The sequence below is a fragment of the Tauraco erythrolophus genome, chromosome 3 (assembly GCF_009769465.1).
Source record: "Tauraco erythrolophus isolate bTauEry1 chromosome 3, bTauEry1.pri, whole genome shotgun sequence".
Lineage (NCBI taxonomy): Eukaryota > Metazoa > Chordata > Aves > Musophagiformes > Musophagidae > Tauraco > Tauraco erythrolophus.
In genome coordinates, this window is record NC_141467.1 from 22885850 (window position 1) to 22908149 (window position 22300).

At 40.0% G+C, this 22300-nt stretch overlaps 1 protein-coding gene across 3 annotated transcripts in view; it reads left to right on the plus strand.

The window, feature by feature from the left end:
- Positions 1 to 22300, plus strand: part of CTNND2 (catenin delta 2) — a 566505-nt gene that overhangs the window by 445819 nt on the left and 98386 nt on the right. For all 3 annotated transcript variants that reach the window (XM_086609047.1, XM_086609048.1, XM_086609049.1), the window contains 2 exons: positions 12324 to 12441; positions 16343 to 16528. In XM_086609047.1, coding sequence (XP_086465173.1) covers positions 12324 to 12441; positions 16343 to 16528 — 304 coding nt within the window. The remainder of the gene's footprint in view (positions 1 to 12323; positions 12442 to 16342; positions 16529 to 22300) is intronic.

The window sequence follows — 22300 nt, forward strand, 5'->3', positions numbered from 1 at the left end:
ATGCATCTTTAATAGCATTATTTATTTTCATATTTGTACAACTAGAAAGTCACATCTGAATTGTCATCTAGCCCAAGTAAAACTTTTGTCTAACACGGAGTGAGAAACCGAAGTGACAGTGTCATGAGATCCTGTCCCAAGATTTAACCTAGTTTGCCCTCATACAGTTGCTGTTCTGAGTTAATATGTATGAAAAAGCCCTGGGTTTTTATTTTCTTTTTTTTTAAGATACAGCTTTCGTGTTTGCATGGGCATACACTCATATCTGTATATCATTGAACTAGGAGATCTCATTTTAGCTTGCCTCCATTTCAAAGTGTCTACTTGTTTGGGGATGTAATTGTGTGCCCGGTTGACAGTATAATTACTGGTTTTGCACCTGATTCACAGATTCGTCTTTTTGCATCGTCTTGTAGAAAGAATTTGACAGTTATGGCACAGGGCTTTTTACTGCACAGGCTTGGTTGCCTTCACTTTTGTCCTTCAAATGTGTGGCCAACAGGTCTATTTGGCATACAGACTTTTTTCCGTGTAACAGGCTATACACTGGATATTTAGACTGCCTGTTTTGTCTGAGAGACTGACTGACTCCTAAGTGTTTCAGTTGTATGTATGAACAGAAAAGGAGAGCCAAGTAATAACATCAGCAAGATAGGGAACCATAATTTACTAATTAAAACACTTTTTTCTTTTATAATCAACAATTAAAGAATGTATGGACAGCAGTTGAGACTCACTGGAATCCAAGACAGTCAAATGACTGAGAAAGTTTAAATGCAAATATTAGACTTTAAATTGCTTTCCTTTTTGCTTCTGTGGGGTAGCTCAGCTATAGTCTTTAAGTGGAGACTTCTTTTGAGCATGCTGGAGACTCAATTCTATGTGCTGTACTAAAATGGAGCAGAGGATGACTCCAGAGAGTAAAAAGTCTCAGGACTTCTTGGGTTTATAATTTCCTGACAGAGGGAAGAAAGGATGCACAAAGTAGTCCTCTAAGAAAGCAAGATATTTAACAAATAAGCTTTAAAAAAGCCATAAACCAAAGTCTGTTTTCTGTGGATTCTGGTGTGGTATTTTTTTCTTATTCCAGAATCTATACTTGTGAAACTTTTTCACAGATTTTTGGGTTTGAGAGTATTATTAAATAAGCAAACTTCTCTATTTGGAAGAGCGTCATGCTTATTTTTAGCTGTAAATTTTATGCGATAGCCTGGTCCTTTCCTGTTACTCTAAAGACAAATGTATCTTCTGTAGCTAGGACGTGGCTGCTGGCGCTAAATAATTCAGGGTGAAACGTGCAAGCAGGTCAGGAATGCATTTTGGCCCCATCTTGGATTCTGAAGTTGCGCTTTTATCATAATCGGCTCAGGCATTCAAAATATTTCTGAGTGTATAGAAAAGAGTCTCACGTGTATCCATGAAAAGCACATGAGCTATGCTGGGAATAAGCCAAGGGGAAAGAACTGTCAAAATCAAGAGTTTTTGTTCTCATTTGTTAGTACTAGTTGTTCTTAAGCTAAAACAAGGTCAAGTACATCAGAGGATGGCAAGAAAATTTCACGCGCTATGTGAAGTTGGCTAAATGCCTTTTCACAAGTTTCAGGTATGAAAGAAAATCCTTTTCCTCAGCTGCTGTATATGTTAAAATTTTATCTGAAGGAGAGTGATTTTTCCTCACAAAATTAAAATTATATTAGAAAAATAACATTAAAAGGATTTTATAAAGTGATCTCAGCAGTGTAAGACATGCTGATAAATACAGTCAGAATAGTATTTTTAAACACTTAGTAAATTACTGTCTTTTACAAATAGTATATTTCTTTGATGTTTTTTTCTGAACTTTAAGGCTTTTTGCCTGCTTCTTTTCTATCATTCTTATGAATGCAGTTTTAATGGCAAATTTTTTCCTGAGAATATAGCCTACAGAGAATAAAAAAGGAAATATGTTTCTTCTTGGAGAAGTGTTTTTGCTAGTGCAGCTCATGAAAGACAGAGATTTTCCCACAGGACTAAACAGGACAAATACAGACTTTATCTTTTAGTGGAAGGGAAAAAAAGACTTAGAAATAATGAACAAATAACCTGAATTTTAATACTTCAGAAATTGCTTGAACAGTTAATGTAGAGAAAAGCAATTAAGAACATCAAAACAGACCCATTTGTAAGTGTTTGAAGAAAATAATCTGATAAATAATAGGTAGAATGAGGTTAATTGAAAACGGTTAATGTCTGATCAATGGTTGTGTTCTGAATAAGATAACGAGCTGAGCAGGAAAACAAAAAAAAAGACAAGAGAGACTACTTTACAGTACTGAAGCATCTGATGCAGTATTTTTGAGTTTTCACAGTGACCAGAGAAGGTGACCAGGGAAGAAGAAATGAGACCAGTAATACTTCCTCAGGGTGTGCTCCCAGCAGCCACATCGGTGTTTCTCCAGGAGCTGGCATGGGAGGTGATGGTGCCTGTGTTTAACAGCCTCAGTGGCATCCTTCTCTACAAATTTGTCCTGTTGCTTTTGGGTCCATTCAAACGTTAAAAGCTACAGTGTCCTCTGGCAAGAAATTCTGTAGGACAGAAGTGCCTGAGCTGGAACAGTTAGTTCAGGTGCAAGGAGCAACATGGCTATACCAGCATTTGTGCTAAGTTGGTTGGCCGTGGGGGGAAGCAATCAATGAGAAGCTGGTGAGGGAGCCAGTGGCTGTAGTCTTCTAGCTCTTTCAGAGCTAGCTTCTGTGTCTTCACTGGCTGCTCTACTGTGTCTTGCAGGTGCACCTCCATCTCTTCAGGTACTAGTAGTGGGAGACCAGAAACCCCTCTGAACTGTCCACGTGCTTTCTTCTTCCATGCTCAGCTCTTGTTTATTACTCTACAGAATGATACCATTTAACAGAAGTTAGGGAGTGTATGTCTCAGACCATCAGCTCTGAGTACTAATTCAGAAGCCATTGCTGAAATGCTGTACATCTCCTCTTTCTTCTCCAGCTGTTGGACAGCTGTTTGGATTGCCTATTCTCACTGGAAAACTAAAGGACATCTCAGTGTTTCATTTGTGCATAAGATCAAAACAAGATACCCAAAGCAGTTTTCAGGGTTAAGTCCAGGATTCTGAATTCAGGAGGCTGGTGCCTTTTCAGGTTCACTTATCCTCTTTGTCCTACTAACCTCTTGCTGGCTCCCAGTCTTCCTGAAATAGATGTGATTTCTCTGGTTTTAATAACTCTTAATATATTTCTCTTTTGTGAACTTGCTTCCTTTTGAGCCCATATACACTTTTCTCAGCCACAGCTTGTTTTGGGCAGGATATTTACAACTCAACTTCACTCAACAACCATCTCATTTTTGTTTTAAGCCTGCCTTGTCCGTTTCCATCTGGTGACATCAAGTTTTCAACTGAAATTAAAAGTTGATTTCTATCTACCTTCTCCGTAGAATGAATGACTTCACAAATTTTTATTATATTCTCCCGCTTCCATTATCTGTCCTTCTTTCAACCTGCTGGGCTCTGGCTTACTAAATTCCACCTAATGTTGAAGTGTGTACCCTTCCTCTGAATCTTTCCCAGTTCTACCATATTGTTTTTGAGATGAGGGGATCAGAATTGCACACCACAATAAGGACAGTGCATACAGTGATATACTCTGTTTTCGTTTATGTTGCTTGCCTTATATGCCTTACTGTCCATTTTGCTCATTTGGCTGCTCTTGAGTATTGAGCTCTCTCTTCATGGATGTCTCTTATAATTTTGAGGTTTCGGTGGTCAGTTCTGAGCCAAACATATTTTAATTAAAATCAGGAATATATAGGACTTTCTTCTCATGTACATCACTTCACATTTATGTACATTCATTTTAAAATCCTGGAGCGCTTTGCTGTTAGCACTTATTTTAGTACTCTGAATAACTTAGTATCTTCAGCAAACTTTCACTTCATTGTTCGTCTCCTGTTTCTGAATAAATTACTCCACTGGTGACCACCCTCCATGGTGAGAACTGACCATTTATTTCCTGTATTTTAACAATTATCTATCCACCCTGCCATGGATCCTTATGCTCATTAGAGTGCATTCAGAGATCCTGTCAAAAGTCTTTTGAAAAGTGAAATAAATACTATCAATCAATCTGTCTGTTATCTGATATGCTTATTGCTTATGCATTTTATCTTCAATGTGCAAAGGCAGGATTGTGGATCAGGCTTTTTGACTCACCCTCACGTATCTTATTTATTTCTATATCCACTACTTCTGTATTTTATTATGGTTTGCTGTAGTTTATAGCATTTTTTAACACCCCGTTGTATTTACATTCTTATGGTCCTGAGATACCAAACTGGTTTGAAGTGAGAGGCTGTACGCCATGGTTATGGCACAGTCAAATAACAGGGAACACTTAGGACACTACCGTTAGAGATTCAAATGATGGGCTCCTGAGATCTGCAAAGCACTGTCATGGTTTGATGGGGGGGGGAGGTTCTGGTGGCAGAAGCTGCCCACCGGATCAGTCTTCCATCCCCCTCGGGGCTTGAGCCAATCGGCGCCTCTGCAAATTGCCCTGTTTACTTGGGACAAAGGAACCGGCAAGGTGTGTCTTTGCCCAGGAGGGAGGAGAGGGGAGGAGGGCGCTGCCCCCACTCCCTGGTGCCCGGCCAGGCGGCGGCCCGTGCCGGGCCAGTGCCACCCGCTGAGGATGGTGGCGACGGAGCCACTTGGGGAACTCGGGGACAGCCCCATTCCCGGGGTGCCCACCAGGCCGAGTTCACCCAGAGAGAACTGAGATCTGAGAGAAACGGCCACACAGACACCAGGTCAGTGAAGATGGAATGGGAGGAGGTGTGCCAGAGCTGAGTTTGCCCTGCAACCAGTTGCGAGACGGCAGGCGGCCCCCTTGCAGCCATGGCAGTCTTTGGTGGAGCAGGGACCCACTCGCAGCCCGTGGAGAATCCACGTTGAGAAGAGATGCCTGGGCCTGAGGACGGTACGCATCTAGAGTCTGTGGGATGACCCCCGTCGGTGGGGAGGTGTTTAGCAGAGTCTGTTTTGCCCAGGACCGTGGTTGGTGGGTGCTCCCTCTGTTCTTGTCTCGACCCTCAGTCCCTTTATTACATTTTTTTTTCTTCTCTCCACTTTACTGGAGAAGAAGTGAGAGAGCGGCTGCGTGGAGTTTAGTTGCCAGATCAGCCTAAAACCACGACAGCACTGCTGGTCCAGTACAGTGTACGCTGAAGCAAAAGTAATGGTTGAATTGCACCTGATACCTTCTCATTTAAATTCCTACAACCTTGTGCTTTTCAGTGGAAAAGGCAGCCATTCGAAAGTCTTAGAATTGGCCGCCTTATTGTGCTCCCTGAGATAAGGAGGAAAAAGGAAAGACTGTGCCGAAAATAGAAGTCTGCTTTTCCTCTCCTCTAGATTTGCTGCAGCCTCTGGGCATGAGCGAGCAGCTCTGTGGTGCTTGGCTGCCAGCCAACACCGCCATGCCACACCATGCCATGCTTGTGTGCAGTAGGTCTTTAACACGTGGAGAGCTCCGTTTGGCAATGTTACAATACTAAATGGAGAAAAAAGTCTTCACGTGGACATCTTTAAACTGTTCCCGTTATGACTTTCAGAGTCTGCACCACAGCAGCTTCTTCCCAAGGGCAGTAAGTGGCACAATATTTCAGCTCTTAACCAGGTCAGTGAGCACTGGTCAAGCTGACTTTCACCTCCTGCAGGTAGTGCATTAAAAATGGTATATGTATAAGGAGCTCAGCATTAATGAGTGCAATTATTTTTATGGAGCCAGATACTACATGTCAGAGAAATGAAGTATCAAATCAGAACTTTGCTGCAGGTGGAATTTTTTTATACCATAATTTAAAACATTTCCTGAGTACACTATGTGTAATTCTGTGCACTCTATTTAAATAGAAGTTGCACTTCAAATGAAAGCATGTAGCAAAAGAGGAGAGAGGCAGTTAGAAATATATTTTTTTTTCTTTCAGATAAAGCTGTGGTTGATTATATCATGAACCCTTACCAAATGCCTTAAAATTTTGTTTTGTTTTGGTTTGTTTTTTTTTAAGGAGACAATTTCCTTTAAGAAGTTTATTGCCGTTTATGTTCTTTTCCATCATGTATCTCTTCAAAACATATCAAAATAGCTAAAAATGATGTTAGAAGTCAGTTGCCTCACAGATCACACAGAACAGTCATTAAAAACAGTGCGTTTAGCCTAAGGATTGGACATGTAGAAGCACACCAGTAAAAGCTACCTGTTGAGTGCTTGGCTTGGTAGGCTAATTTCTCTGATGTTTTGAAAATGAAAAGTATGGCTGAATAATCAAAGCTACATCACATTGCCATAGCATTTGATTGAAAGGTTAATAACCAAGGCTGTATCCACATTAGACTGTCAGATGTTTGTCTAATTGGAAAGTATGTTTTTGAAGTGAAATGAATAGCTAAGAGATAAAGATCTGGGGCCAAATTCCTTGTTGATATAAAATGGTCTTTCTTCTTTAATTACAGTTGGCTTATTCCAATTAAGAGAGAATTTGCCCCAAAACCTGTGTTATTCTTAGTCCATATGTGGGATTGATAAATTATTACTTCTCTGAAGACCAAATTAAAAATAAAGAAGGCTATAACTGGTACTAAGAACATTTAGCACAAAGAAATCTTGCTAATACTGCATTGAACTGTCATTCAAATTGGAGGAATTGCAAGGAGGATCTGTGGCAGTGACTGAAAAATCTATCTTAATTTATTATTAATTCCAAACAGTAAGCTGATTTTGTAGTCACTAAAAACCTAACACTTAGAAACTCTTAATAATGGGGATGAACTATCTTGTGTTTTCTTTTTTTTTGTCTCACTGCCTTGTTTAAATTTATATGTTGTCTGAGAAATAGCTGCTCTTATCAGCCAGTTTAGTTTTCAGCAGTAAGGGATGATTTTAAAAAAGTCTTAGTGTACAAATAAAGATTAAAAAATTAGCATTTGTCTAAATGTTGCAGTAGGAACCATAACTACTGCAGCTAATTTGTTTACTATATGTCCAAAGCTGCCCTGAATGCTTATAGATGAGCCAATGTGACTCAAGGTCAACTTTGATAAAAAAAGCCCTTAAAATTCTATAGTTGTGAAGGGACTGCTGACAACTGTGAACACACTTGCTGATATATCCATGGTGCTGGTTGCTTCTTTTTGCTGTCTATGTTACTGTATCAGACCCTTGCAGAAAAAAAGCCTGAATGCTTCTAGAAACAGCTGGAAGTACACAGAAAAAGTGATAGCTCTTACATGATGATCTGCTACATTGCAGACCAGCTCAGAGAATTATCACCATTTACTTCAGCCCGTGATGGGACTGGGAATGCCAGCTTGCCGCTGAGACAAGGCTCTGTCCCTGAAGGAGAGTGCTTAGTCCATCAGACAGGAATAAAAATAGGCATCATATAAGAGAGCACATGTGGAGGAGGCCAGTATCAGGGATTATTTTTTTTTTAAAATGTATATGCTTTAAAGATGAGTATTTAATGCATCAGTTGCAACTCAGTTATTCAGTATTCTCCTGAGGGCTAGGTATCCTCAGGGAAACATAAACGTGGTTCCTACGATGTTAATGGAGTTTTTTGAATTCTTGATTTGTATAAACTTTTCCCTCCTTCTGTGAAAAATCTCTTTTTGGTGGCTATTATAACCAATAGAAGGATGAAAAAGATTGAGCCTGTTACGATTAGTCCCTCTTACACAGAACTTTTTGGAATAAAGATATACTTTGAACGCATCTGAAGTTTCATACCAAAGAGAAGGTCTGCATTCCACCTGATTTAGGATACTGATCTTCCTGTGTCTGTCCTTTCTTCTATCACATCAGTCCATAGCAAGAATGTTACATATGCTAGATATTAAATACGCATCCTCTTTATATCAGGGGCCTTGAAGAGGACCCTTCTCAATTTCATCTTTGCTAAATACAGATTTGTTCTCAATGATTATCCTACATGACTGCAGTGAGATCTGCAGACCTGTACCTGGCACAGGAAAGGTGAGGCATACCTGGTGTGACCTGAGCATACTCAAGGAGGGCAGTTGCTCCTGTAGATGCTTTAATTCTGTCTTTGAGATTTGTAGAACTGCCACTGGGAGTAATGTCAACAGGTTGCTAAATATTCCCATATCAAGAGGGCATGCCTCTCAGCACACTGGCTTTCAGGATGATCTTTCCATAGAATTCAATGTCCCTGTCCTGGATAAGGCAGGTGAACTTAGTTATCCTAGAGTCATAAGGATATTGCTCGAAACATCCCATAGTTTGTATAAGCATATGGAAAATGACCCTAAAGGAGAAAGAAATTACTTGGCACCACCCATCTTCCCTTAACTCAAATCCCACCAATTATATTGAATAACTATGCACTGTCAGGTGTGTGTTGCACAGTGCATCCCTTAATACCACACACTTCATATCCTTAGAGCATTGGATTGACACCCCTTAGGTATGTTAGGAGGATCATGCCTGCTCTTAGTTATCAGGATAACATAGTAGCTGTGACACATCCTCCCATAAAACTGAAGCTGGATTGTTATAATTTTCTTTCCATTCCTAGATTATTAGCAAAATCAGTCTGCTGTTTGTTTAGAAAACAGCAGTTTGATGAGCCATGGGTCTAAGCTCGTGTTCTGACTATCTGTTCTTGGTGTTCCTCTCCTGAGAAGAAGCTGTTCACAGTAGCTGGTTTTTGGAGGTCTGAGTGGGACCTTCTGACAGACTGAGTTATTCTTCAGCACCCTGTATTCTTGATATTCTTGTGTGACTGGATTCCATTTGAAATTAATTTTACTGGTTTATGGAGGTCTAAAGTACTCCTTGTCCTGTTGGGTTCAAAATATCAGCCTTCACCTAGACCCTGTGAATAGAGTTTCCACAAAGTATCAAAATTTACCAGGCAATCAAGGTTTTATGATGGTAAAGTATTTTTTTCCCTGAAAACCTGTACATTGTATTTCCACATCTTTTTAAAAATCCAGAAAACATGGTTCACCTATTTAGAGACTGACACTGGAGAAACATGTGCTTACTTAATTGGACATTTTACCAACAGTAGATGCTAATAATGCTCCAGTTTAAGGTTTGCACAGTGACCTGTAAATTCACAAATGACAAATCATGTCTTGCTCCCTGTCACACTGACTGCTACAGTGTGTTTGAGTTAACAATGAGAAATGAGAAAATTAAGATGGCAGCGTGTTTTCTTTGACAGCTCAAGTAATCTGGAATTTGTTTCTCTTTTGCAGAACTACATAGCCTGAACATGGTGATATTAGAGACCTTCTGAGAAAGATCTCGGTTAACAATGAGTCCTTCAATAGAGATTAAATGGGAATAGTTAGATAATGGGATGTCTTTCTTTTTAAATAGTCAAATGATTATTTCTGCCAAAATGTTAGTGCAAGGTTTGGATTTGTCTTGGTTTTTAAGCTAGTTCCCATGTAAATAAATATGCCAAATCTGGGGAGGACTGTAGCAGCTATGAGTCAGTGCAGAAACTAGACAGAAACTTTTAAAAGAAAAGGAAAAGCAGTCATGGGAATTCAGTATATCCACCTCTGGATTACAGAAGGTACTGAAGCATAATGTGGAAGGATGATAAACAGAAGAACTGAACTCGACAGCTCTTCCACACAGGGCAAAGAAATGCATTGTCTGTGCAAGATGTGCCCCTAGTGTGTCTGTATTACTTTGTGTAAAGGCCTCATATTCTTTGTTTGGCTGGAAATGAGTGAGGCAGACAGCTCACAGCTCAGGGGCTGTGAGGTTGTCTGCATTGCTGTCCTGGTGAGGAGGAGTTTCTGGTGAGCTTGGAGAGGAGCTGAGAGGCTGCCAGTCTCTGCAGGCTCTGGAGAGTCAAGGTGACGTGCATTCGGCCATGCTAGAGAGAACGAGAAATCACCTCAATGAAAAAATCAGGGAAAAAATGTATCTCTCTGTTTTTACTGGTGTCCAAGTGTATGTATTTTGAAAGCTTGCACTCAGTATATGTAACTGCAGAAAACGAAGAAGCTGGACACGTAATATTAGTGCAGGCTGTTGTTACATCTAGTTCAGTTTAAAAGGATTCAGTAATATTTCAGCTTGTTTTCCAAGAGGGGTGCAAGGAAAGGTGTTGTGTTGCGAACACTTCCTCAGCATACTCCAGTTGTAATTTGTGCAGTTATTCTCCTAGGGCTGGATGCAGCTCTCTTTCTCTTTCCGGAGGGTGGGAGAGTAGAATTTCAGATAAAAGAAGTCCACTAATCCCCCTTGACCTCCCTGCCCAACCCCTACCCCCAATGCACTTTTCAGATCCATGATTATGCTTTTCTTACATGTGCTACCCTTCAGGAATTTCAGGTGGAGCTGTCGCCTTTAATAAGGGAATAGTCTGCTCAAAATACACTTTAGGCAGAGTGACCAGCTCTTCAAATATAGGGCACAGGCTCTATTTTGGGAAAACCATTCTGTATTTTACCTTCTGATGTCTGTCACCCAAAGGGAAGTCAAAAGGTTTCCATCACTAAAAAGGGAGAGCCAGTGGAGGACTTCTTCCAGTTGATGCTTTCCAGACTCAATTCCTGGATGACAGAAGACAGTTTCCCCATGAACTTGAAGAAAACCCCTCATCTGCTGGTCTTAGAGCAGCAGAGAGTGGAAGAGGTATAGAGTTCGGGGACCAGAAGAACAAGGGAACACAAAACCTGCAAGCCATTATGAAGGGGCACACTTGTGATGTGTAAAGTGGAGTGAACTGGGGAGTCTCAAGGAGAATGGAAATCATACATTTGTGTGCTAAGGAGATGAAAGAATTCATTCTAGTGCTCCTAGGCTGTATGTTTTTTTGTGGGGCTGTCTGCAGAGGTGAAGGGAACAGTTTTGAATTAACTGGGGCAGCTCATGTGTGGGAGAGCAGAACTAATTAGGACTGTGTGGGGATGCAAGTGTAGATAGAAAATCATATGTGTTTAGGGAGCAGAATCAATTAGTAACCTGCATTGGAGGGGCTGGGGGATTGTCCAATTATAAGATTATTTGATTAGGAAAACACTTTGGTTCTTTAGGGAAACGGAAATGGGCTTTTTTAGATGACAGGAAGGCAGAAAAAGAGCAAAGAAAGAATTGAAAGGAAACCTATCCTTAAGTCCTCTCACCTTCCTCCATCTAAAATTCATTCTCCGCTCCCAGGATCCTCATCTATTTTCCATCTTTAATGCAAAGGCAGCTGGAAATGGCATAAGAGGAAGAAAGTGCCTTGCCTTCTTCCCAAATCAGAGGGCAAGTAGCCTCCCTTCCATTTCCGTACGTTGGCATTAAGTACTTAAGGCTGGTGTGCTCTTTTCTGTTCTTCTTTTGTATAAACTTTGAGAGTGGGGAGAGAGGAGCTACAGATGAGCCACTTCAGCAGAGGGTTGTCTTCCCCTACTGAAGGAGACTGTGAGAAGTTTTTCCCTGTTCGTGGGATTGCCTCTTCACCCATTTCCAGATCACAACTGCTGTGCAAATTTGAAAGCAGTTTTTCTCAGGGAGCCTTGATGGTAGCAAGAATAGATTCTATTTATGTATGCTCTTCGTACATGCTTGTTTCTTTATATATCAATATTTTGAAATTTATGGCACATTATGTTACCCAGTAAATTCTATTTTAATAGTGTTTTTATAAATGTCTTCAGGAGGCCCTCTAGCCCTGGCTGAGGAACACAATTATTATAATAAACTGAGGTTTCAAATTTTGCCAAGTGAAACAACTTAAAACTACATAAAGAGAAGATTAAGGCATTAATGTTCTCTCAAAATGAGAGAGAAGAGGAAACACTCATGTAAAATGAGAAGCAAGCAATACCAAGTGTTTTATGTTATGCTTTGATAATATTTTTCTCTCAGGTTAAGAGCCCTAACTACTGGGCTCTTCAAATCCGAGGAGATTTCTTTGGCAAAACCTCCAGACTTTTCAAAGCCTGATTTATGTGTACGTATGCACATTTCAAAAACGCTTTCTCACAAATGTAAAGCCTACTTTTTTTTAAAAAAAAAGAAAAACGATGGGCTCTTCACCAAATGTTAGCAGGGGTGAGTCTCCCGCTCCGGCGGGCGCATGCTGCTTCGCCTCTCAGCCCCTTCTCGTGGAGAGCCTGGTGACTTCCATTTGTTCCCCTCTCCGTTACATTTCCTGAGCTCATTCACAGCTGTCCTCATTATTCACAGCTCTGAACTGATGAAAGGAAAAAAGAAAGCAAGTGTTTTATCTGAGTGTTAATTGTGAGAAGGTTTCGGGAGGGGAGGTGGTGACCCTTGCTGTTGCCTTGCAGGAATGTCAGCTCTGCTGGAGAGGAGGCCCGCAGAAGGATGAGGGAGTGCGATGGCCTGACGGACGCACTGCTGTACGTGATCCAGTCTGCTCTGGGGAGCAGTGAAATCGATAGTAAGGTTTGTCATCTTTGTCTTTCCAGGAGCAAGAAATTCAGGGTCCATCAGGACTATAAAGTGACAGGTTTTTTTAAAAAATGCATTGTGAGGGATGCCTTAGCAAAGCATCAATTAGCCCGGTTTTCCTTTCCCTCGTGTTGAGCTGTGCATTTCTCTGTGCTGAGTGTTGGATTTGTGTCTACCTGTGTAGTGTGCACAGGTAAGCATGTCATCCTCTCACTTGAATTATTAAAGGAAAAAATACAATAGTGGTTTAAGAAGAGCAAATATGTCAAATGCCGTGTAAACTTTCCTACAGTACTCTGCCAGGTTTACTTTAAAATTGGTTTTCAGTACCCTGTATGAGATAGAACTAATAACAGTGTGGTAGGCTTACAAGGCAAACAAAATTGGGCAATTAATAGTCAGTTTTGCAGTACTACCAACATTATTTCTTCTTGGAAGAGGATCAATGAATGCTTTCAATAACAACTGTTCTAAGATGTATCTTTATGTCAACTTCTCTGAAGTACTAAGATATGAACATGCTTCTCCAAAGGTGAAAGGCTCTGCCTAATTAAAAAGACTTCAAGCATTCACAAATTGAAGCTTTGTAATGCATTAAAGCATTCCAGAGAAGAAGAAAAAGGCTGGTTTCAAATGCCTTTTGCTTTCAGTGTGTGGTGCTAAATTGATTACAGTTGCTGCTCTAGGGCAACTCTGGTCCGTTTGCAGACCCCTGATAATTGCAGGAAAGCAGCCTTTTAGACAGCAAAGTTTTAAAGCCCTCTGGGTCTGTACTTCTGAACGATCTTTCACAGATAGTTGTCCGTGGACCTCTGTGGATTTATAGGTTGAAGAAGGGTATCTCCAGAACTTTCTGGTCATTAGCCTGAACCAAATAAATGAAATTTGCCTGTGAATTCAGGGAAGAGAAGAGAGGAACATGAGAGGTTTGTAGCATGTGGTGTTGGGAGAGCAGCATGTTTTTGTGTTTTAAAAACAAAAAGACCACCCAAAAAAAAACCCCACAACCCGTTAGTCTCTGATCAGTTTTCCGCGCTTGCAGCAGGGTTTGGAGCAAACTTGGCTGCGTCTGCAGCCAGCCTCCCGCCACCCCTCCCTGCCACCTCCTGCTGCGCAGCCCCCAAACGCGGGGGCGTTTTTAGCTTCATTATCTTCGGAAGAGCTGAACTGAGGACTGTTTCAAAGCTCCCTGATTCAGCTTGCCTAGCAGAAAGGATAAGTTAGAGGGGCTTCACTGGAGCAGAGTGGGAGGTGGATGGAGGAGGAGGAAGGAAGTCAGTTTATGCCCCTTCTCACAACTCGGCTGCTTTTTCAGCAGTTTCTTTGTAGGTGACCTGACTGATTTCAAGATTTACTGTTAAAAAGGCTAATTAAGAAGCACATTAAGTTCCCTGTTTTAACTCATAATTTGTATAGACTCTTCTGCTTATACTCTCATTTGTAGCGGTTATGACTGATAAAAGTTGGAGGTTAAGTCGTATGGAAGAAAAAATGAGGACATGAGAGGAAACTTATTTTCCCTGCCTTAGTAGTTTTAACCTCCTGTCTAATAAGTTTTCAACTGTATGACGTAAAGCAGTTGTGCAGCTAAATACAGAATGCCATAGTGTAGGCTCTTGCCTTGCATCTTTATCCCAAAGTAGAATGTAATTTTAATTAAATTAAATAACTGACTCTAAATCACTTTTTAATCTAGTTTCAAAAATCACACTAATATAGCAGAAAATGGAACTTCACTTTAAAGTAATAAGTGTTGTATTCTAAATGCCACAACAGTTGGCCTATTAGATAATTTTGCTATATTGTTAGTGACTAAAAACTGAAATACTGAAAAGCAGGTCCCTGCTCTCGCAGGTTCTGAAAAAGGATGGGGGACTCGCAAGCACATGCAGAGTTGTTGTTAGAGTCATTCCTCATGTTGGCGAAGTCAAGAGTGCGTAAGTCTTAGCAGCATTAGAAGCATCTTAGCAGAAGTGTTTCTCATAAATGCCTAATAAGAAAAAACTATGATACTTCAAGTTAAAATGTTAAAAATGAGTGATTAAGGCATAGTTACCCTGACAAAGTTACTGTTCATAATTTTAATTTGATCTATCGAGACTACTGAACTCGTATTTAGTCTCCTTACAATGAAACTGAAAAATATCTGTAGGAATGAGGAATACAAGGACCTTTGAAAGTTCAAAGCTGCAAGCCAAGAAGGAGTGAAGTCTTTCCGACTGCATGACTAGAACCAACTTTCTTGGCTTGTACGAGATCACGTTAGTTGAAAAAGACATTGGTTGTGTTTGAGGCTTGGAAGTTTGCTTGTCGGTTTTTAGTTTGAGGTAACATTGTCCTCACAGTGGACTCAGCTAATTTTTTTTTGATGTAATGAGAATTTTAAGTGTGAAAACTATTTTTCGTAAAAAGGAGAATTAAAATTCAGAACCCAAATCAACAAACACAAAGCTTCAACTTCAGCACCTTTTGGATGTACAGAAGTAAATATTGACAAGAGTGAATAAACCTTTGACATGGAAATGTTAAAGAAAACCAAAAGAGGTAACAAACGTTTTATGGTCACCATGAGATCTGCAAAACTTTGAGGTATGAAGGATGCACTAAGAAGTTTCACGTTTTCTGCATATGTATTTCTACTTGTGTTTATGTATTCAGCTGGAGATTTCAAATTAGTACAAGCATAATGTGAAATTTCATTTACATTAAAAAAAAAAAAATTAAAATTCCTGTCTAGATGAGTCTGAGTTCAGTGTTTAATAATCATCTCTGGAACTTAAAGTCATCTCAAAAAACATATGCCAAGTGCATACCTGGCTTAAGTTCAAAAGTATGTGAAAGTACATGAAGCCCCATCTGTTTGCCTCACTGGTGAGTATGGCAGAGGACTGAAGCCGAAAGCCTCACAGTCATTCCGTTCTGGGTTAATGGAGCAACGGAGCTGGGATGTAGTGACTATCACTTTTTATCTCTATGCAGCATTAGGAACGGTTGAAATAGATATAGGTAGATACAGACTGGCTTTTTGAACCGTGCTTTCCCTGCTTCCAGAAAATGAAGCAAATATCCTTCTTGTTAGGGGTAGTCAAACCAAATTGAACCAACTACGTGGTACTTGCTACTTCAAGCGAGTCTAAACTGAGCTTCTTGTAGACATGCAGAAATTATCTTGAATTATCAGTGCCGTCTTTTTCCTCCGCTGGGTCTCACTCCGTTTCTGAATTCCCGCCACCATCTTTCACAGAAGGCACAACCTACTAGGGGGACAAAGGGATGAAAGGGAAAGGCTGCCTGCAAGTTATTTGCAGCCTGGCTAGAAGCAGTAAAAGCAGCAAGACTCCTGAGATTTCTAGTCTTACTCAAGAAACATCGTCTCTTCATGCCACAAGTATTTGTGAAATGGAACAGCTCCTATCTTTCTGGTAATTTACATGAAATTGATGCCAGAAATAACCTTTATTTCGTTTTTTTAAAAAGAACCAAACCAAAACCCACAACCTGTTGCCGTTTTCTGTTCGTAGCATTTTCTGTTCACTGAGGTGAAGAGCTTGCTGACGTTCTGTGCTTCTTCAAGTTCTCTTGATCACTTTTTATCTTGGCTTCTGTTTCACATGGGGCTCCAGTGTGAAATTCAGATATAATGAATTTCAATATATGGCGATAATAAAACTTACACAAAAAATACTGTCCAGACTACTGATTTCTTTTCATAAAAATTTCTAAATCTCTTAAGCTGTGGATACCTAGGGAGCACTCAGAAATGAGCAGATAAGAATTGTGCTGGGAAAATGTACGTGCAAAGATCGATGATATTTCTTCTGCTTTGTCTACAGAGTGAGCAATGGAAGGATTTTAACTTTTTTCTGGTTTGTTTTTTTTTTGTCACACTTTCCAGACCGTTGAAAACTGTGTGTGCATTTTGAGGAATCTCTCATACAGGCTAGCTGCAGAAACATCTCAGGGACAGCAGATGGGAACAGATGAACTTGATGGATTACTCTGTGGTGATGCCAATGGAAAAGACGCAGAGAGTTCAGGGTGCTGGGGGAAGAAGAAGAAGAAAAAGAAATCACAAGATCAGGTAATGAAAGTTACTTGCAGCTGCGTTTCAAGTGGTTGAAGTGCCCATCATTTAAAATATAAATGATTAATGCACTGTATTAGAAATAAAGTGAGTGATGCATAATATACAAAACTGTTGCCTTTGTTAACTAGCTGAGCGCTTAAAGCAGAGTATGGCTCTGGAGTGATGAAAGGAAATATGTTTGCTTGAAAAAGTTGCACATTACATGGTGGCACTTGGAAACTGTAGTCATGGGTACATTGTGAATGTCGTAAACACTGTAAACTGCTCAGTCTATTAAAGAAAGCCATTTATAATTAAAAGTGTATGTCTAAACATTCAGATGTTATCTGCATATACTTTACATTATAATTCCACACAGCCACCTGTGTGTAGAGAGGCCTTGATGCAAGCAAACATCAGGCTTGCATTTGTATACTTACTTGCTTCAAAGTTAGTCTCGTACTCTGCCTCTGTGTGTTAAGAGAACACTGTACAGGACTCAATTAAGCAATATGAATGAATGTTAAAGAAGCTGTGTATTTTGATATATTTAATGTCATAAACAAAGATTGAGAAGTGCAGTCTTGATCGTTTCTTCAAGTTATTTGGGATGCTACGTGTTTTTATTTAAAGTGGGTTGACTTTCAAAGGGTATTTATCTCCTTGTTTTATCAATAACAACGAAATATTTGGGGAATGCTGACACTGATGTTACAGAGAAAAGACGTTGTATCAGTACATACACTAAATAGCAATAAGAATGACTATTGATTTATGAACTTTTTCAAGTAACCTATACTGGCAGCAGGTAGTTCTCTATCTCTTCCTAGTCTTTTTCATTGCCATTTATTTCTGTCTTGAATTGCTCAAAGAAAATGTTTATTTGAGTAAGCAATTAGGCACACAGGGTATTTGCATAAGTGATGTAAACCCATACTGAAAATATTCCTGAGTTCATAAAGGCAAATGGTGTTAATGTGGAAATCAGAGCATTAACAAGCTAAGATTCAGATGCTGAAAAGTGCAGTGCTCATGACTAGTGAGATTTCAATTTCACCTACTCTTCTAGTGAAGCACTGCAGTCATCAGATAATTCGAATTTATTATGGCCTTTTGTTGGGATTCGTGTATTAGCCTATAGCGAGATAAAAGGTGCCAAAGCAAACTAATTTTACCCCGTAAAGCAGTCATCATCCCTGTTCCTGAAGTAGCAGTTCCTACACACTACACTGGCAGTTATTCAAAGTGCAGGAACGAAAATAGCGTGTCTGGATGTGAATGGGTCGTACTGCAACTCGCCTTTCTCTTTTGATTCTCTGTTTACCAACACACACGCGTACACGCACGCAATATAAAGTCTTTTTTAACTCTTCCTTTTATATTCTTTCTGTGATTTCTGACTCTCAGGTTCATACTTCTAACTCTGTGCCACTGACTGTTTCATTGTTCCTGTCAGACTCTTCTGTACTTTAAAGGTTCCCTATGAAAGATCTTTCTCCTCCTCCAGGCCAAAGAACTAATCTCTTTTGGCTGATTTCCTTTACAATATACATGCTTCTGCCTGCTCTTAGGTATCTTTAGGCTGTTTCTGAGAGTGTTCATTATCACCATGCAGAATGGTGAAGGTCTCTTCAGATCTGCTTGTGTTTGTCTAATGGAAGGGTTTAATGTAACTTTTAAAATTCAGAGAAAACTAAAACTATGCACATATTTGCAGATTTATGTTCACTAGGCTTTTCTGCAGCAAGGAAGTAAATTTACTCTTTCCAGAACTAATTTTGTGGTGCATAGGACCACTTTGCCTTACAAGCATTAGAAATATTTTTCTAATGATTGTTCTTCTTTCATCTCATTTCCTTTAAATCTGGACAGCCTACCCCATCTTGCTGTACACCAGTTCTCACTGGTGGCTATTACTCAGTTCAAGATTTTAAGGGAGCCTTGTGAGTGTTCTGCAGAGTGCGTTATTCTCACCCCATGATCCTTGAATGTTGTTGACCATACCAAACATTTTAAAATATGTTATCAAGTTACCTAGAAAGCTGTTAAAACCAGATGTGACTGAGGTCTGTCAGCAAGATCACCGTGCCAGAAACAGGTCTCCCAAATTAATCTCATAAATGCAAAAAAAAAGAAAACAGAAGAATGTTTTTCATGTAACTGTGCCTTTATATTAATAGTGTAGAGCTTGACCTCCAACTCAAACCAGAGTAAGGGCAAAGGTAATTTTTTTTCTATTTATTTTGCAAAAATGATCACACAAATATATTCAGTTGACTTTTGTTCTGGAAATCACCCGCTCCAATTATGTGAAAAAAAAAAAAAAACCACAAAAAAAACCACGTTCTTTCTGCTTCTTTGGCTCTGTCATTGTCTTGTGATTCATTACTACTGAAAAGTAGGACTAATGGGAAATCCAGATCATAGTCTTCTTCTGGACTGGATCACAGTCAGGAATACTGTTTCTCTGTACGTCAAGAAAAATCAGTATTCTTGGGTGTTTTGTTGGGGTTGGTTTTTTCTAGGCAAAAGTCTCTAACCGGGATCATCTTATATTCCTCAGGTTAGTCAGAATTCACCGCATCTGAACTAAGCTCATCAATACTTCCTGCAGCTTGCAGGAGAACATTTTCACATGTCCTTTCACCATACATTGTCTCCCTATGTGCTGAGTGCTGCCCTGTGAATTGCATGTGTACATATTTTTTACAGTAATCTCATCATTTTCCTGCATGATTTTCAAATTTTTCCAGGTAATGCCTTTCATAATCTGTTTTCAATTGCAGTACTTAAGCTGTTACCTGCTGCTTGTTCTGTCCCTCAGAGCAGATCTCATGCTCTCCTCGGGATGCTATTTTTAGAGTTCTCATTCCTTTAAGTGCCTCAGCAGGGAAGCTGTTATCTTCTGAAATATCTCATAATATAGTTCTGAAGATCATGCTTGTGATGGACAATGTTTTACATGTAAATAACCAAGGCATACTTACGGAATGTTCATAGGATGCAATGATTTACAACATCTGAAACTCCAAAAGCACTGAACACCACCATGGATTTGGAACCTATGGAAGGAAATCTCAAAGAAATGGAAGACACGAGAAAGATAGCTCTGTGGCCCCAATGGAGCTGTTGGAGGGGGTCCAGAGGAGGGAAATTAAGATGATCCGAGGGCTCGAACACCTCTCCTTTGAAGAGAGTCTGAGAGAGTTGGGGTAGTTCAGCCTGGAGAAGAGAAGGCTCCAGGGAGAGTTTCTAGCAACCTTCCAGTACTTAAAGGGGGCCTGCAGGAAAGCTGGAGAGAGGCTTTTGACAAGGACATGTAGTGACAGGACAAGGGGCACTGTCTTTAAGCTGAAAGAGGGTAGATTTAGATTAGATCTAAGAAAGAATTTCTTAGTTCTGAGGCTGATGAAGCACTGGAACAGGTTGCCCAGAGAAGCTGTGGATGCCTCATCCTTCGAAGGGTTGAAGGCCCGGTTAGATGAGGCTTTGAGCCACCTGATGTAGTAGAAGGTGTCCCTGCCCATGGAAGGAGGATTGAAACTAGATGATCTTTAAGGTCCCTTCCAACCCAAACCGTTCTGACTCTATGATTATTTATAAAAGTAATCGGTTTTCCAGATGCCCTGTTAAGAGATAGCATTGAGCTTCAGACTGCTTTTAATAGATCATTCATGCTAGACAGTACATACCTAGTTACCTGTCGGAAAAGCTCTTCACAAATTTAAAAACTAGTCTTTCTTTAGGCTCCTTATTATTGTCACTTACAGGTACTCAAAGTGGAGTTCACCTCAGTATTAATCCAGTCATTTACAACTGTGTGATTCCTTTAATACTTTTGCCTCTCCTGTCAGCCAAAGCACAGGGCACAGACATCTCTTAAGAGCTGTGACACCTTGGTATGGGGGAGTAGTTTCCAGTTCTGCAGCCTACTACATTTTATGTCCCCAGAAGATACATGTTGAGGGCATAGGTATTGTTCATTTTTGCCAGTCCGTGGGGTTCTGGTATAATAAAATTGACTGTCTCAGTCCTCCTCAGAAGGTAAGGTTTGCAAAATGATGCGGGGGAAAAAATGTTCAGATTTTAGTGAATGCAATTGTGAAATTTTCCTTTTACAGTATACATCTTCAGTCCTTCACTTAGTTTCTCAAGTGTGTGTTTTCTTGAACTCCTTTTGAAGTGACCAATATGGGCATTTATGAGGTGGTCTTTAATTTTCCAATAAAAGTATTCAACTTCTCTAACAGCTACTAGTAGCAAAACTGCTGTAGTTGGGCAATACCAGGTGTGTTGTTTTAGACAGCGGATGTGGATGAAGTCGCCCTTTTCTATACTTAAAAAAAAGTCCCACACACAGCTAGGAAATTTGTTTCTCTAAACTATAAAACAGGAGAAGCCTTCTGTAACATTGAAGTTACTTTCTCATCACTTTCAAATGGCTTTACTTAAGGAGTTCCCTTAGGATCACAGGAAGGAAGTGTTCTCCTTGTTTCTTTTCAGAATAAAGGTGTGTAGTGTTAAAAGAGCCCACAATCCTTCCTTTCTTCAGTGGTTTACCAGAGTTCAGACAGGTTCCTGAGGCATATGCTTTGTCACGTGAGTTTGATGCTGGAAGAAACCCAAACTTTCTGAAGATTGACGATAAAAGCCAGGTACAGCATTGGTATTATCTATGGAAAAACAGAAAGCAAAACTTCTATAAAGGCTTCATGAAAATTAAGTGAGGCTCATCTGGCTTTATTTCTGTCTCAGACTCCAAGGACTCTAATTCTCTGCTCTCACTCTTGTTCTTATATTCTCTCTGCTGCTTACCTGTGATCACTTAACCCCATAAAGCTTTCCCACTGTGGACGCCTTCATCTCCAACGAGGACATAGTAGATGTCGACCTCTCTGCCTTGTATCATGTCACTCTTCAGATGGAAATTAATTTTTCCACTGCTGAAAACTGTTGCTGCTGTTGGTACGTTCACTGCTGCCAACAGGTTTATTCTTTGAGCTGTATGAGAAATGAGGATTATGACAAAAAGCAGTTAGGGAAAATAAGGTGTATGGTCCGATTTCAGTAAAAGACCCAAGGAGTTGTCATGAATCCTTACTTTATTTCTTGTTACGCAGCCCATTATATACACATGGCACTATTTCATTTCTTTTCCTTCCTTCACTAAGGAGAAACAGACTGACTTCTTGGCTTTATGCTCCTCTTGAGTTCCCCATCTGTGATCATTCATCCCCATTCTTGTCAACCCAGAATCTAGCCAAAAAATATGATTTTTGATTGGAAGTGACACTTTTGAAATGAGCCTGACCTTCTCTTTCACCTTCTGTCAGGAGCCTTAAGGTATAACAGCAACATTGCAAGTTATATATCATTATGAATTGACTGGCACGCCTCTTTAGCCTGCTTGCTGAATGGGCTGTAAATTCTTCTATCCAGGTGAAATAGCAGGTTTAAGGCAATAATATTTCAAAAAGAATAAAAAATAAAGCTGTCAGATATGCCTTTTTGTGTGGTGAGACTACTGTTTTACCAAGTATATTTCAATTCTCTACCAAGCCATACCAAAGTAATAAGCACAGAAACAGAGAAATGGCAGTGACTCCTGGGTTTAGCTAATAATCTGAACTGAGATTAGGGATGTTGTCAGTATGTTCTGCTCAGGAAGGATATTATTTCCCGTTGCTGCTTCCTTGTCTCCCACAAGGTGGTTATACCTAGTGTTGACTAGCAGGAAATCAACTATTTTGACCAGCTCCTTACAGAGCTTCTTAGCAACCATTTCTA